The following is a 16,718-nucleotide window of genomic DNA, read 5'->3' as shown; positions in this document are numbered from 1 at the left end:
AAACAAAAAATAATCCTTGTTTTCCCGCCTTCCTCGACTAGTTTAGACCAGTTTACAGGCATTGCTGTATTCTGGGCTGTGGTGTAGTTCCTGTGTTGTCCATTACCTTACTTGGATAGAAGGAAGTTTCTTTGCTCACCAGTGGGAGTGGGAGCCTTGAGCAGCCTATCTGTCCTTGGGGGAAGTGACCTCAGCACAAGAAGCTGTAGTAATTGGTTGTTTGGGACCATTTCCAGCTCTTTTGTAGTTCACTGTTTAAAATCCGCGTTTGCACGGCTTTGCGCGGTTGTACGCATAGCGCAGCACCGGTTAAACAAGGTTAAACTTTTTCTGGCTCCGCCAAGTCTGTTCTTCAAATTTTCCCTTAAGGAAGCTCTACTCTTAGTATAACCAGACTACTCACTGTATTATAAGCCTAGCACTTGTTCTCAATACTTCTCTACTAAGTAAGCACTCTCGTACTAAGTAAAGCACTACATCTACTTACCACCCCTGTGAATACCCACTTCCCTTAAAGATATACCACTCCCTTATACTGTTCTAGCATGTCAAGTGGTAGATTACTGGCGTCGTCTCCAGTTCAGCTGGTCAATCTGGGCATCTTGAGACAATGCTACAATTGTCTCATGTACACAGACAACCCTCTCATCCTCCCAACAAACACAAATACATGTGAGAGATGCAACTATATAGCCAAACTGGAGGCTGAACTCTCTCAACTCAGGGCTGACATGACCAGACAGGAGGAGATGGCAACCACACACAACAATCCCAGTCCCACATAGACCTACCACAACTGCAAACCAAACACATAAAAACACAAAGACATACTCGGAGGCTCTAATAAAAAACTTACCAAAACAACAGAGGCTCCCAAAGCAGACATCCAAAAATCCACCACCTCAAAACAAAACACATGCAACACATATTTCAATAAATCAGTGTGTCGACCAATCGCAGCCCTTAAGGCCAAACACTTTGCCTGATACACTAGTAATAGGTGACTCCATAGTCAGACACACTGATGTCCCACTGACCAGGCTGAACAAGCAGAAGGTGACTGTGAGCTGTCTATCGGGAGCTAGGATCCGCCACATAACACACGCACTCAGGTCACTCCAAAGCAAGTACAAATATGACTCCGTCATTGTCCATGCTGGTGTGAATGACCTGAGACGTATCTCCCTGGACTACATGAAAAGAGACATAGAGGAGCTCTCCGATTATGTAGCCCAGGCTGGTATGACCCTGACCCTGAGCAGCATCTTGCCCTCACCAAGAATGATACCACAATACAAAGACAAGATGATCAGCTTTAACAATTGGCTCAAGTACTGGTGTCATTCTAAGGGGATCCAATGTCTGTCTGCCTGGGATGATATGTTGGACAAGCCACGCTGCTTCGCAAGGGATGGCTTACACCTGTCACCACTGGGCTTCCGGATATTGGCTAAGGCTCTTGCCACCCCCATAGTGCCTTTTTTTAGCAAGGCTCAAAAGACAAACCCACCTCCTTAGAAAACAAAAATGGAAAAACTAAGGGTAATGCTGCTCAACGCCAGAAGTCTAAATCTCAAGATGCAGGCACTTGATGCACTCCTCAGCATGGAGAACATTGACGTCTGTGCAGTAACTGAAACCTGGTTCAAGGCTCCTGAGAGCACCCCAGCACTACCAGGCTATACCTCGTATCATGCTTTTCAGCCCCAAAACCCAGGCCGAACCACAAAGGGAGGGGGAGTGTCCATATTCATAAAGGACACCCACACTTCCAGGTTAGTAGCAACACATGAAGCATCAGAGACCATGCAGGTGCAACTAACCATAGGCAAAACTGCTATACAACTGGTAGCATGTTACAGACCACCCTCCCAATCTCAAGAACCCCACTCAGCCTTCCTGAAGACATTGGAAGATATGAATGTATCACAAAATACCATCATACTGGGAGACTTCAACTACCCAAACATAGATTGGGTACATTATTCTAGCCCTAATACCCTAGCCCAAAGGTTCCTGTAATTCATAAATTCAAATGCACTGGAACAACTAGTCACCTCTTCCACTAGGGGAGATAATATACTAGACCTGATCATCACAAACATGGGGACAAAATGCTCCACACCGGAAATATACCCCTCACTAGTGAGATCTGACCACAAACTAATCACCCTGGATATACATATCCCACCTCCACCCCCAGCACAAAAGACCACAGTGAAAACTTCTCAAAAGCAGACTTCACTCTTCTTAAGACTGAGATGGTATCCTTTAAGCCCACTGTGCCAGTGGATACTACATCCCACAATGCCGAATCCTTCACAAATGCTTTCTATGGACATCTCCAAGAATGCATGGATCATGCAATCCCAAACAAATCCAAGTCCCTCTCCACCAAATGTAAGCGTCCTGTCTGGTGGACCTCAGCCATAAACAAATTGTATAACAAAAGAAGGAAGCTACTGCACGTCAGAGCAAAATCCCATGAAGGGAAGACATCTCTGATCAACATTAGCAGAAAACTATGTTCTCTCATAAAAACATCCAAGGCAAACTTTGAGAGAAAAATCGCTAAGGACACTAAAGATAACCACAAAGCCTTCTTCAGCTATGTTAGAAACCTGGGAGGAAACCCTCAGATATGCTCAGAGTTGGTTCACAACAACAAAAAATACACTGAACCCACAGATATTGCCAACATTCTGGCTGACAGGTTCAGTGCAAATTTCTCGCCTCCTTCACCCCCAAAAGAAGAAATACTTATCCCAGCTGAATGTAATCTCCCTGTCATCTCAGATGTCCAAGTGAGAACCGCCCTAAACAAAGCAAAAAACACAGCATCAATGGGACCTGGCGGTATCCCGGGGGTGTGTGTTACGTGAACTCCAAGAGGAGCTAAACCCACACATAAAAATGCTATTTAACCTTAGCCTTACTTCGGGATATGTACCTGAACACTGGCATACAGCAACAGTGGTCCCACTCCACAAGAGGGGTGCCTCTACAGACTCTGGAAACTACTGCCCTATAAGCTTGACTAGCCTGGTCTGCAAAGCTATGGAAAGAATCATTATGGAACTCATAAATGGAGACATAGGGGACCTACAGATGCTTGACCCCACCCAGTTTGGCTTTGTAAAGGGCAGATCCTGCCTTTTAAACCTGTTTGACTTTTTCGAAACAGTCACTAGAGCCATTGATGAGGGCAAAGCAGTCCATACAGCATACCTGGACTTGGCTAAGGCCTTCGACACAATACCCCACTCAGGCATCATAGATAAGCTAAACAGCTTAAAAGTAAACCCTTATGTCACTAGATGGGTTGTAAACTGGCTAAAGGACAGAACCCATAAAGTTAAAATTGCTGGAGCAATATCAGACTCAAAGCCAGTCACAAGTGGTGTCCCACAGGGATCTGTCCTGGGACCCCTCTTGTTCGGCATTTATTTCTCAGATGTTAAAGCAAACATGGGAGGGCTGTGGCTGACAAAGTTCGCAGATGACTGCAAACTAGGCGCCATAGTCGATACACCAGCAGATACACACATCCTACAAAAACGCCTCACTGAAACGGACAACTGGTGCCGTAGTCACGGCCTTAAACTAAATGCCAAAAAATGTATAGTCATCCCTTTTGGAAAAAACAAAGTACCCACAAATTATCACATAGACAGCAACCCACTGAGTATGGAAAAAGTAATCAGAGACCTAGGGACCCAAGTAGACAGCGACCTCTCATTTGACACCCACATTGCCAAAGTGGTTAGAAAAACATTCTACCTTGCACTCCTCATCATGAAGGGTTTCACATCCAGATCCAAGGATGTCATTGTACCCCTATATTCCTCCCTCATCAGACCCATGATTGAGTACAATGCCCCATTTGGTATGTACCTCACCCGACACTTGCAACAGCTGGAGAGACCACAAAAGTACCTCACCAAAAGGATCAAGGGTCTCCAACATATGTCTTATTCTGCCAGACTAAAGAAACTTCAGCTCTATTAAGTAGCATACCGCCTGCTCAGAGGTGATCAATACCTGACGTACAAGGCCATGTCCAATCAGGATCTGATGGACATGCTCCACCTCAAAAAATCCAAATCCATCAGGACCACGAGAGCTAAAGACTTAAACCTCGGCACAAGTATGAATAGGACATGCTGGAGGGATAGATTCATAACCCAGAGGCTTCCCATGCTTTGGAACAGGATCCCAGTTCGTATTAGGCAGAGCCCCTCACTGACTCACTTCAAGAGAAATCTTGATGAGTGGATGGGAGATCGTAAGTTTACCCCAGGGGTCACATCTGTGTCACTGCTAGACAGGGGCACAGTAAACTAATTCTATTATATAAGGGGACCTTCACTGTGTCACTACTAGACAGAGGCACAGTATTCTAGATTTATTCTGTACATTTTTGTACCATTTCATGGGGTGGCAAAAGCCACATCACTATGGCTAGGCTTACAAATGCCCCAGGGCAGATAGCCTAGTACTATACTATGAAACTATGAAACTATAAGTGGTTGTGGGTTCAGTTCAAGCAGCTTTATTACAAAAAACACATCAGGAATGAGGCTTTGTAACTTACTTATAAACAGACTGACTACCACACTCATACATGTTAACACTTTGGGTGTTCTCTCAAAATGGTACTGCTGCCTACACATGCAATTTATATGCACATGCTTACATCTGGAAATGCTTCTTAAAGGTGCATACATATGTGCTGTTCTAAAACAGCTATGTGATTGTTCATGCCTGTAGTCACATTATTTCTAATGAGTTTGATGTCTGATTTCTTGTTTACTACCACACACAATTTTGGATAGCTGCATGGAACCCTTATCATTTTATTTTTGTGTCTTTTACTGATTTTTAGCCTTTATTTTCACTCTCAATTTTCATTTTGCATAATTACAGTTCCTCATTCATGTTTTTAAGTTAAATTCTTGAAAGTTTGTTTGCTGTATACACATCTAGTGTTTTACCCTGCCAAATCAGCTTCTTTGATCAGTTTTGATTAGACACACAAATCTATTATCAGTGAATCATGCAAGTCATGAAATGTGCTTTTTTTCTCTGTATTTCATTTCAACTAATGAGCATCTACTGACTCTTGAAACTCTCTATTTCTAGCAAAATATGGCTTAAATAAGGGAAGATTCTTATTTTTTTTTCACAAGATTGATGAATTGTTTTACTCATTTATCTTTAAGGTTAAAAGTGTTCAATACCTTAATTGCTTACTCGCCTGCAACACAAAGAGACATTGCAGTTTGGATGATTTCTGGCTTTTCTGCAATTGCACTCTCAATGATATGCAGCTCAAATTTTTGAATCCATAGTTTCCAAATTTATGATAACTCTTTTTGCATCTTAGAGATGCTGATTGTTGTATTAAATATATTTCAACTAAAAATGAAAAAAAGGTTCAGCTGAAAACTGGTGGTTCAGCAAGAATGAGAAAGAAAATTGAAAAAAAAAACAATTTGCAAGAGTGAATTTTGTGATTGAACTCAACATTTTATATGCAAAGACTGTAACATTCATCATCTTAATATCAATTGTAAGTAGAGTATGAAGCATTCATTTTTATAGTAAAATCTGCATATGAGACTGACCTATTATCATCCATGGATGTAGTACTACAGTAGTGTCTTTAGAAAAAAAATCAAAGACTGCAAAACATATCTTTAAATGTTCCAAAACTGGTGCAGTACGAAATACATCTGGTGATAAAGTAAGATTAATTCTGATGCCATGTAGTATTTGTACACTGTAAACCATATACACATTCAAGATGAATGAGTGAAGATGAACTATGCATGATGTGCATTCAAGAAGAACCTATAGTTATTTAACTGTCCTGATGAATAAGTCATATGACACATACATCCAACCAACTCCCTTAAAGACATACCTACTGTCATTGCTACATAATTTTATATATATATATATATATATATATATATATATATATATATATACACACACACACACATATATATATATATATATATATATATATATATATATATATATATATATATATATATATATACATATATATATATACACACACACACACATATATAGATATATATATATATATATATATATATATATATATATATATATATATACACATATATACATTTGCTGAGCATAGCTATATAATTATATGGTTACAGAAGGTAGACATATCAAGTTTGCAGCATGAAACCCAGAGTCTGATATTTTTCCACACCTATATTGCAATGGTGGAAGTCCTATCAATAAAGCATAACAGGGCCTAAAGCTGCAAAAATCTATATTATGCTATGGAGTAAAAAGAAAAAAAGAAATAAAGAAACAGAAAGTGGATTACCCTTGATTCTAAAACAAACTGACCATCTCAAACTTTTATTTTTTGAACTTGACTACAAGTCTATTAACATGTCTTAAAACTATGAACTAAACAGGACTCACCAGTGACAGCTGTGTCATCCCACCAAACAAGCCATGAGTAAATAATTGTTCAAGTTATTTTTTTATTAATAGTTATTATTATTTTTTTTAATAGTATAGTCAAACCATTGAACCCATCCCCAAAAAGACAGAATAGCATTGGCTTGGTATTTTGCAATCCTTTCAGGGAGCAACCCCCTTAAGATTGCTGCTTATACCCGAGGATATGTACATGGAATGATCTTCAGTTAACTTCAATTTATGTTAGGAACACAAAGATATATTTTCTCCTTCATTATAGTTGTAAATCACTACTTGATCTTAAAGCAGTTACCTTCTTTGTCCAAGCCTAATGATTTTGAGCTCAGGTCCATATTTATTTATGATCCACTTAATACCTTGCAGCTGGGCATCAACAATAAGAGGCCAGCGCTCAGTATTGCATAGAATTGTGGCATTTTCACTTGATGTACGGTCGCTGGGCAATCCCTGATTATTCCATATTGCGATAGTTGCATCATCAGTCAGAAGGGAGAGTGGATCTAAACCTTCAGTTACAGGTATAGGTACCTATAAATGAGAAGTAGAGGATGTTAAATTTTGCTTGCCAGACTATACAGTGCAAAACAATGACACAACACTAAGTACATGCATCCCAAAATACTGAAAAATGGCTGACATGCACATCATTTGATTTTCACTTGAACTTTCCTCTACAATTTCTCCTTTTCTACAAAATTTGCTTTAGAGCTTTTTAGACATAACTTTCAAATATGCAACAGACAGACTGGTCAGTATTGGTCCTCTAAGGTGTTTATTACTTTTCACAGTTACTGTGCTACATTCATTGAGTAAAGCAATTATGTGCAAGATCAATTTATTTTCATCACTATAAATGAGAATTAAAAACAGTTGCATGATTCTGTAATAGCCATTTAATTCGTCTGGGAACATTAGTATTATAAAATGTTTTTAAAATATTTATACTATGAATGGCTAAATGGCACATTCCGCTTTTGGCAAAATCACATTTAACCAAGCAATTTGAACTGTAAATGAAGCAAACAAGCAAAATCATTCAGTGTGACCTGACATTTAATAAAATACTGTCTGAAAGCATAGTTTCTTGATAACAAACAATACGAGTTTTAATTTGCTATCAGCTTTTGTAGACATTGTTTTTTCGGTTTCATTAATTCACTGAGGGTGAGTATGTGTGTTGGGGGGATATTTTTTAAGGGTGTGGCTAAGGATGAATGGTTTAAGGAAAGTGCTGTTGTGGGATGTACCCACAACAAAGTACTCTGCTGACATTAACTTACACAGCAGAAAATACAGTGTATGGCTTTTAACTTACCAACATCAATCATTGTGAAGTCTGCCTTTCAAACACTCAAAGGTCTCCCTGTATTAAACTACTAGTCATATGCTATTGCTCCTTCCACATCAGCTGAAGTACAGTGCATGTATAAACAGCTTTATCCTATACTAACTTCAGTTCATCTGTTGACAAAACTGGTAACCAAACAGTGCAATTATTAATAATTATAGCATCATAAGCATACTATATATATATGTAAAGCCAGCCAATGAGTAGTTTATAAAATATCAAAATTTAAATTAAAACCAGGTACAAAAAATGAGGATGTTAGATGAGCATTCCCTGCGATTCTTGCCATTACTGTCAACTGGCTAACATGGGTTGGCCAGTTAAAGCCACTGTGAGAATCTCCAACTCAGAGAACAAGGTAAAGTCACACAGTGAATTATCTCATTAGTAGCTATGCACCACTTATCTGAATCAAACATCATGGTGTCAGATCAGACCATGTAAGTGTTCTCCCTACCAGCCCATGCATCATTGGAACACAGACATCCCCCAAACATGGATACACACACAAACACACACACACACACACACACACACACACACACACACACACACACACACACACACACACACACACACACACACACGCACACACGTACACACATAGCTCTGTGATACCATAGTTGTTATATGGAGCATGACCATTCACATATGTGTAAATGTAAGAGCACTATCTTTATGACAGCGTTCACTTTTATTCCCGCTGAAATATTAACTTGTTTGAGTGATTCTCTGAATTCATGTTAATCTACACCATTTCCAGGAGAGAGCATGTGACTAATTTGCATATGCTACTCCTCTGGACTGCCACATTTATGTGTGGCTTTCACCAGTGAAACTTGGTCTCCCCTCTATGACCAATTCTAGAGTAAAATTGTAATAGTGTACCGTAGTGGTTTATGAATTACTTCAGCTTACCATGATTTAGAAACTTTCCTAGTTAAGGCATCCATTTATCATAATAGTACATGTTCGAATTCCTTGGTGCTGCAGTAGCTTTTTGGATATATAGCTTGTAGCCTGCCTTTGATACAACAACCAGCCAGTTTCACAAAGGTCTGGCTCCTGTTGAGTAGACAGACCCTTGGAGGGAAGTCAGCAGTCAGAATGTCAAAATAGTTAGGGTTTCCTTGTCTGTAAAGGGAGAAAGTGCCTACTCTTCTCAAACCACTAAAAAAATATAAACCATAGCCCATAAGTTTATTTTGCAACAACTAGCTATATAAAGAATTAGCAAGGTGGCAGGTAGGTGTGGCATGTCAACCATTTTTCAGTACTTTGGAATGCATGTAGTTATGAGTATGCTATCAAAGCTAATTCAACCTGGGAGAATGAAAGATTCAGGATCCCCTGGAGAATGGTCCAAGCAAAGTCTGTCTTGGACATTGAGAAGGAATCCAGTTTGTAAGGCTTTGTAAAAGTATATACAGATGATCTTGTTGCTGTCTCTATGCTGCTTCTAGAGTCCACTCCTTTCCAGTATGTCAGCATAGATCCCAAGGTTCTAATAAAATCTGACTTGATATTGCATGGAACAGCTTTTCCATGGTGGGTATATAAAGAGCCATTAGCTAAGGGCAACCACCTAGAAATACAGATTATGCCTTCTTTGTCCTATCATTAGAAATAAATGGCTTGGCACTTGGCACAGAAGATTAAGGAGCCGTTAATGAGCTGTTTCCGATGGTATAGTGATCTGGGGTTCAATTCCTTCAGCCTCCATTGCCTAATTGTGTGACTGAACAAGTCACTTATAGTCAGACAATGCTCCTAGGCAGAGTCTGAAAAAGATCCATGGAGATCAGTGCTTTACCCCAATAAACAAACACAAAAATAACTGATCTCTTTTTCTAAATGACTTAGTTCTGTCATGATAGTACCTGAGCTGCCTATGTAAATCCAGAGTACATAGAATCCTTTCTCCTTGGTTCTGAAGATCTGGATAGAACACTGGAAGGTTGATGTCATGATTCAAAGCAAACTCTGAAACCACTATGGACATAAATGAAGAATTTGTTGAGATATTTAGAAAAATATGACTATATAAACAAATGTTATATGAATGACAATTAATATATCTTAAGCTGCACTAGACAGAGCTCAGAATATGAAATCAGTTGTGTTTACCGTTATGTAAGATTTAAGATTAAATCTTTTGCTACTGTGCATGTAGCATGGTATGGGAATTATTAATGCAAATATGAACAAGCTACATTTGATGCCTAGACGTGTCAGTAGGATGAAACTGCAGAAGCATCTGGAGGCGACACTCAGCTCTAATGAGATAAATGTACATTTATATTGGTAGTTGTGCTTTTGATAAGTGTGAAGGGTGAGGTGGAGAAAGAAGGAAAATGTTGTGTATGTATTTCATTTTGATATGGCTTCATTAACAAGATGGATTTCAAAGTGTTTTTCAGTATGTATCTGATGATCTAATTCCTGTCAAACATCAGGAACTGCAGCATGGCAAAAATTGTAGAAAGTACTGATGGTCTTCATATTGACCACTGCAGCAGTAGCCTTAGCTAACAAGTATATAACAGCTGAGCAGCTATCAAAGCTTCCAAATACCCAAACTGTCCAGCAGCTCAAGATGAGCTGACTAAAGACAAATCTGAGTGCAAAAGCCCTTAAGAACTTTACTGTCGCCAAAGAGTATGTTCCTCTCCTCACTAACACTCCTCAAGAGAAACCTTGATGAATGGATGGGTAACAGAAAATACACCCATGGGATCACTTCATTGGCTCTTCTTGACAGAGGCTCAGTTAATTAATCAATGGGGTGGCGAAAGCTGACACACTCTGGCTAGGCTTATAAATGCCCTCAGGCAAATAGCCTAGTACCCACCTATGAACCTATGAACATATGAGGCTTTCAAGGACTGAAGTTCGGCTTGTGCTTTCCTGGCTGAGCAGATTCCATTTTCTTATATATGCTAATGTTTTATTACTTTCCTATTCTGGAAAGTTACTTTAAAGCTAGAAGTGTTGTGTTTTAATGGACTGTCTCAAGTCTATACTGTAATGCAATTTTAAACAGAGCACTCATTTTATTTCCTTCAGTTTCAAAGTAGTATAAACTAACTGATAGCATATTTTCTATGGAGAAAATGTGTTTCATTTTTCAATGAGGGCTGCTATAGTGATTTTACTACTTTTTACAGTGGCTTTTTCTGTTAAAAAGTACATTTTGTGTACTGGTAGTTTTACTGGCATTTGTTGCTTGTCTTCACCAGGAAAGAGGCATAATTTTCAACTTGACCATGGAACAGATTGTTGATCCCACAGTCGGTCCTTCTTCGAGCCAGAAAAAGATAAAGTTAAGCATACAGCCTCTGCTACCACAACAGGCTTATTTGCCTGAGCCACAGGTGGGTGAGTCTGCTTTGGCCATTTGTTGTAGATCAGACCACTCATGTTTTATCCCAAATCCTTCTGGTATAGCACCTGCAGCCACTATGGACCAGGGTTAGCCACATCCTCTGTGGCTGTTGGAGTCCCCTCAGTGAACAAAGGAGAGCTACTCTTGTCAGTCTTGGGACAGGGAAGGCTTCCCTTTTGTGTCAGAATGCTGTGCCCATCCCTGGAGAAGCAGTAACTGCCATTAACAAGGATAGCTCTATTTTTCCTATCAAAAAGGAACAGAAAACCAAACATGTATCTACTCCTCCCCCCTCAAATTTCTTTGGATAGGAATAGTTTACTGGGATTGACTCAGAGTTTAATTCAGGGTATTGATCTTTTCGTAGAGCAGTTTCTAATAAAATAAAGAGGGATGTCTCTTTGCCTAAAGAGATTCAAGATTCTGAATCTGAACAGGAAGACACAGAGACAGACTCAGGGTTTTGTCTTCAGATTTCTGATTAAACTCAGAGGATAGCTCAGTTTCTGATTCTTCCTGTCGGGGTTTCTCTTTCTCTGAGACTATTGCTAGAAGGTCCCATTGCAAGAGAGTAGTGACACCAGCTATGTTATATGGGTTGGAGATAGTGGCATTGACAAAAAGGCAGGAGTCAGAGCTGGATGTGGCAGAGTTAGATGTTAAGATTTGCACTGGGTGTGATGAGGGTAGACAGGATTAGGAATAAGCATATTAGAGGGTCCGCCCAGGTTGGAAGGTTTGGAGACAAAGCCAGACAGGTGAGATTGTGTTGGTTTGGACATGTGCTGAGGAGGGATGCTGGGTATTATTGGGAAAAGGATGCTAAGAATGAAGCTGCCAGGTAAGAGGAAAAGAGCAAGGCCTAAAATAAGGTTTATGGATGTGGTGAGAGAGGACATGCAGGTGGTTGGTGTGACAAAGCAAGATGCAGAGGACAGAAGGAAATGGAAACAGATGATCTGCTGTAGCGACCCCTAATGGGAACAGCTGTAAGAAAAAGAAGTGAGGTTTCTTAGTTCCTCAAAAACTTCTAGGGGTTGTTGTAGAAGGATTTTCCAGAACATACACCCATTTCTCCTGCCCTCTCCTGTGTGCTTTAGAGGATGCATGTTTTACTGCCTGCAATTTTCTTGATAGTCAGCCATCTGTAACTAAACAGGTAGATAGGATGTATAAAGTTCCTCAGTCTTTTACATTTTTATAAATTTTTCCCAAACCTGACAGCAGCTATAGCTTTAGTTGACTCCTCTGCTGCAAATCCTACTCTTTGTAATAACGATGGAAAAATTATTGATATCTATGGTAAAAATGTATACTTCGGCAAATTTGATTTTCAGAATTTTAAATGGTCAGGCTCATATGTTGAAGTCTGTTCTGGCATCTTATGAAAGGATGAGGAATGTCTTATATACAGTTTCTTCTTCTGAAGAAAAACTGCTTTAAATAACTTATTTTTTTTTCTACGACACAGGTCAGTGCTCATTGTTTGCAGTGTGTGCATGACTCTGTTGATAATTCATCCAGTGCTATGGCTGCTGATACTGTTTTAAGGAAGGTTGCTTGGCTGCATTCTCAGAACCTCAAGATTATGTAAAAATTAGATTTTTAAATTCTCCCTTGGATACAGATTTAGTGCTTGGCCTCTCTGCTGCAGAGTGATCAGAAAGTGTGATGAAAGTGGTAAGCCGATCCAGGGAATCTCTTAAGATTTTCAGCCATCCTTTTCAAAACTGTCCAAAGGATTTTCTTTCTCCTCATCCAATTTTGGCAAAAACAGAATAAATAGTCTCAACAGAATTCAGCTAAACAGACATTTAAGAAGAAGTGACTAGGGGGTTCCAAAAAGAAGTCACAAACCTCCCAAACCAAGGACAGTCTAACAAGTCTGAATGGCTACTCAAAAAACTTGTGACCCCCCCCCCCAAATCCCCTTTGTGTTCCAGGAAGTCTGAATTTCTATTTTTTTCTGTTTGGCAGCAGATGGTTTCCTTCAAATAGGTTCTGAAAATCATTCATCAGTGTTACAGATGGCAGTGGGAGAAAATTCCTCCTTTCCAGGGGGTCATTCCCCATCCTGCAGCTCATACTGTTTTGTTTCCACCTGTTCTTCATCACATGCTGTCATTAGGCGTGATAGAATCAGTTCTTCCTTCATAGGTAGGGAAGGGTTTTTATTCAAGAATGATTCAAGTACTAAAGAAAGAAATTGCTTGGAGACCAGTTCTGGATCTTTCTTTCTTAAACCTGTTTGGGATAGTGCCCAAATTTAAAATGATGTCACTTCACAACCTGCTACCTCTTCTTCCTCTTTCAAGTTTGCTGGTAACACTATACCTAAAACATGCTTATCATCACATCCCTATTCATTCAGACTTCAGGTGTTTCTTAAGGCTTTGTGTATCTGGATCACATGATCAGTTCTCTGTCTTATCATTTGGACTACTGATTGCACCAAAAGTGTTCACAAAGTTGTTTTGCCCCAATAATACCTCATTGTAGGACACAGGGTATCCACATTTTTCCATATTTAGATGAATTACTTAATTTTGTACAATATTTTTCAGAATGTCAGGAATCTCTGTCTTGGATGAAAGATCTCTTGTACAAGCTGGGATTCCAAGAGAACATTCACAGGTCTTTCTTGACTCCCTCACACAGGACTGTGTTCCTGAAATCTCAACTAGACACTTCAGTTCAAACAGCTTTGCTTCCACAGTAAAAAAAATAGATCTTTATTTAGATCTGTTTCCAAGGTTTTCTATTCAGACTTTGGACACTGAGATGGAATACCTCACGATTTTAAGTATCATGGCATCTATAATTCTCACGATAACTCTGGCAAAACTCCACATGGGAAATATACAGTGGTATCTGAAATCTCTTTGGTCCCAGCATCAACAGCCTTTATCTTTTCAGATCTTAGTACTGGGAGTTGCCAGAAGATAATTTTTTGGTGGAGACAACAGATATCCTTAAATCCAGGTCTCTTCCCTCCCTGCTACAAAAGCAATCAGTTACCACAGATGATTCACCTTTGCATAGGCTGCAATTTCTGGAGGGACAAAAGTGCAGGGAGTGTGGGACACCAAGGATGGATGCATGCACATAAATCTCAAGGAGATGCTTGCCCTGATCAAGACACTCAACTTTCTGAAGCATCTTAGGTCCCTGGGACCTCTTCAAGTGGTTACAAACAATACTGCAGTCATGTTCACCAAGAAGCAAGGGGGAACCTAGGTTGTACCCTCTTTGCAGACTAACCATGTTAGCTTGGAATATAGCTTCACAGCACAATCTCATCTACAGGCATCCTACGTTCTGTCAGAGCAACACTGTGTGGCAGACAAGCTAAACAGGACCAGGGCAGACCCAAGTGAATGAAAACTAGATCAGGGGGTCTTCCAATATTTGATCCATCTGTGGAGAGTTCCTAAAGTAGATCTCTTTTGCCTCCTCTCTGAATGATCAACTGTAAAAATTCTGTTCTGGGACCCCATGCAAGAAGGCCTTGTAGACAGATGTCTTTTCTGTTCTTTGGACAGGACTGTTCCTGTATGTCTTTAAACCATTTCCACTAATATCCAGGGTACTTCTAAAGAGTCATAAGGAATACCCATTTGACCACTGTGATGACTCCCTTCTGGCCCAGGCAACTGTGGTTCTCCCTTCTTTTGGAAATGGCCAGTGGCAATTACCATAAGCTTCCTCACAGAATGGATCTACAAACAAGAACAGGGGTGTTTGATATACCCCATCATCAATCATTTTGAAATGACTGCATGGATGATATGTTCTTAATTCCCTTTAGGAACTTGCTTTCTAAGGATGTACAGCAAGTGCTAATGAAGGCAAGAAAGCCTTCTACTAGAAATTTATATATTAGCAAATGGAAAAGGTTTTCTAGTTGATGCCAAAAACACAACCAGCACTCGTTCAGGGCTAGTTGTTCTCTAGTTTTCCAATATTTATGTGAGTTACTATGTTACGGCCTTTCTTATTCCTCTATCAAGGTTCATTTATCGGCCATTTCAGCATGTCTGCCAATGGATCCTCATCTTTCTTGTCAATCTCATGTCAAAATGCTCTTGAAATGGGTTTTGCAAAAGAGGCCTCCAAGTAAATCTATGGCCCTTCCTTGATATCTTAATTTTGCATTACAGAAACTAACACTTGCTCTATTTGATCCAGCTAATCTACTTGACTTGAGGTTCTTAATATGGAAAACAGTTTTACTGATTACTCTGACCTCTGTGAAGAAGGGTATCTGAGTTGCAAGCTCTTATGGTGAGCTAACCCTATTTCACTTTCCATAGAGACAGGGTTTCTTTCAGAACTAATTCTTTTATGCCTAAAGTGGTATCCAGGTTTACTTTAAGCCAAACTATCCATCTCCTTGTTTTCTTTCCTGAACCTAAAACTGAAAGAGAAAGTATATACCCCATATCTTGGATGTCCTCAGTCAGCTCTGGTGTTATTTTGACAGAACTAAATCTTTCAAATCTTTGGATCAATAGTTAATTTCTTGTCAATGCAAGAAGAAGGAACAACATGTGTCAAAACAGACTATTTCCAAATGGTTGTCTAAGGCTATTACCTTTTGTTATACTCACCATGACAAATGTATTCCAGGCAAAGTCAAGTCCCACTCTACAAGGGCCTTGGCTTCATCTATGGCTTTTTGTAAAGGGATGGATTCTAGAAATATTCTGCAAGCTGTTACTTGTTCCTCTGCACATACTTTTACAAAGCACTATAAGCTTGATTCCTTCTCTTGGTCTAGATCAAGTTTTGCGAAGACCATTCTCCAGGGGCTCCTGGACCCTTCTCCTTCCTGTACCCAAATATAGTTAGCTGTGATAATCTACCCATATAGCTAAGGCTAGTGCAGCAGTGATCAATATGAGGAACATAGTACAGTTGTGTAAGTTGACTTTACCATAACAGTAAATGTTCGAATGATCACTGCTGCAGTAACTGTTCTCTCCCTCCATCACCTTTGGTGTTTGGTGTGTTTTTTTTTTATCACAGGGTGTGCACATTTATTTTCTGTTATTTCTAGCACTGTCCTTTCAGAGTTCATCCCCCCTCTGCTTTCAGGAAAGCTCTGAAGGCCTTTGTGCTCAGACTTGTCTTTTACTCAGCTCATCTTGAGCTGTTTGACAGTTTGGTAGTGTGGAAGGTATCCTAAAGCTTTGGAAGATGGTTGACTATTATAACCATAGCAAGATATAACCCGTATAGCTAAGGCGACTGCAGAAGTGATCATTTGAACATCTGCTGTTATGGTAAGTTCAACTTACACAACTGTACTTTCTTCTTAGAAAGTTCTATTATGAAATTCGGAACTCATGCCTAATATGGAAAGTCATAAACAAGGAGTCAGGAGATCTTAACAAAATTAATGCTGTAGTGTTCATTTTTAATTAGCCAGGGTTGTTTTAAAATTGTTACAATAATATTGACTGTAATCAGAAAAGGTATAAAGAATGT

General features: G+C 39.5%; 1 protein-coding gene across 1 annotated transcript in view; it reads right to left on the bottom strand.

The window, feature by feature from the left end:
* LOC122800226 (dynein axonemal heavy chain 17-like) overlaps window positions 1-16,718 on the bottom strand; it is a 17,083,451-nt gene that overhangs the window by 2,952,939 nt on the left and 14,113,794 nt on the right. Inside the window, exon 65 of the mRNA XM_044069720.1 lies at window positions 6,788-7,023. Coding sequence (XP_043925655.1) covers window positions 6,788-7,023 — 236 coding nt within the window. The remainder of the gene's footprint in view (window positions 1-6,787; window positions 7,024-16,718) is intronic.

Source organism: Protopterus annectens, chromosome 4.part0, assembly GCF_019279795.1.
Source record: "Protopterus annectens isolate FY-2018-M chromosome 4.part0, PAN1.0, whole genome shotgun sequence".
NCBI classification, from domain to species: domain Eukaryota; kingdom Metazoa; phylum Chordata; order Ceratodontiformes; family Protopteridae; genus Protopterus; species Protopterus annectens.
The sequence above is the reverse complement of the archived record's forward strand: the minus strand, read 5'-3'. Positions and strand labels throughout refer to the sequence as shown.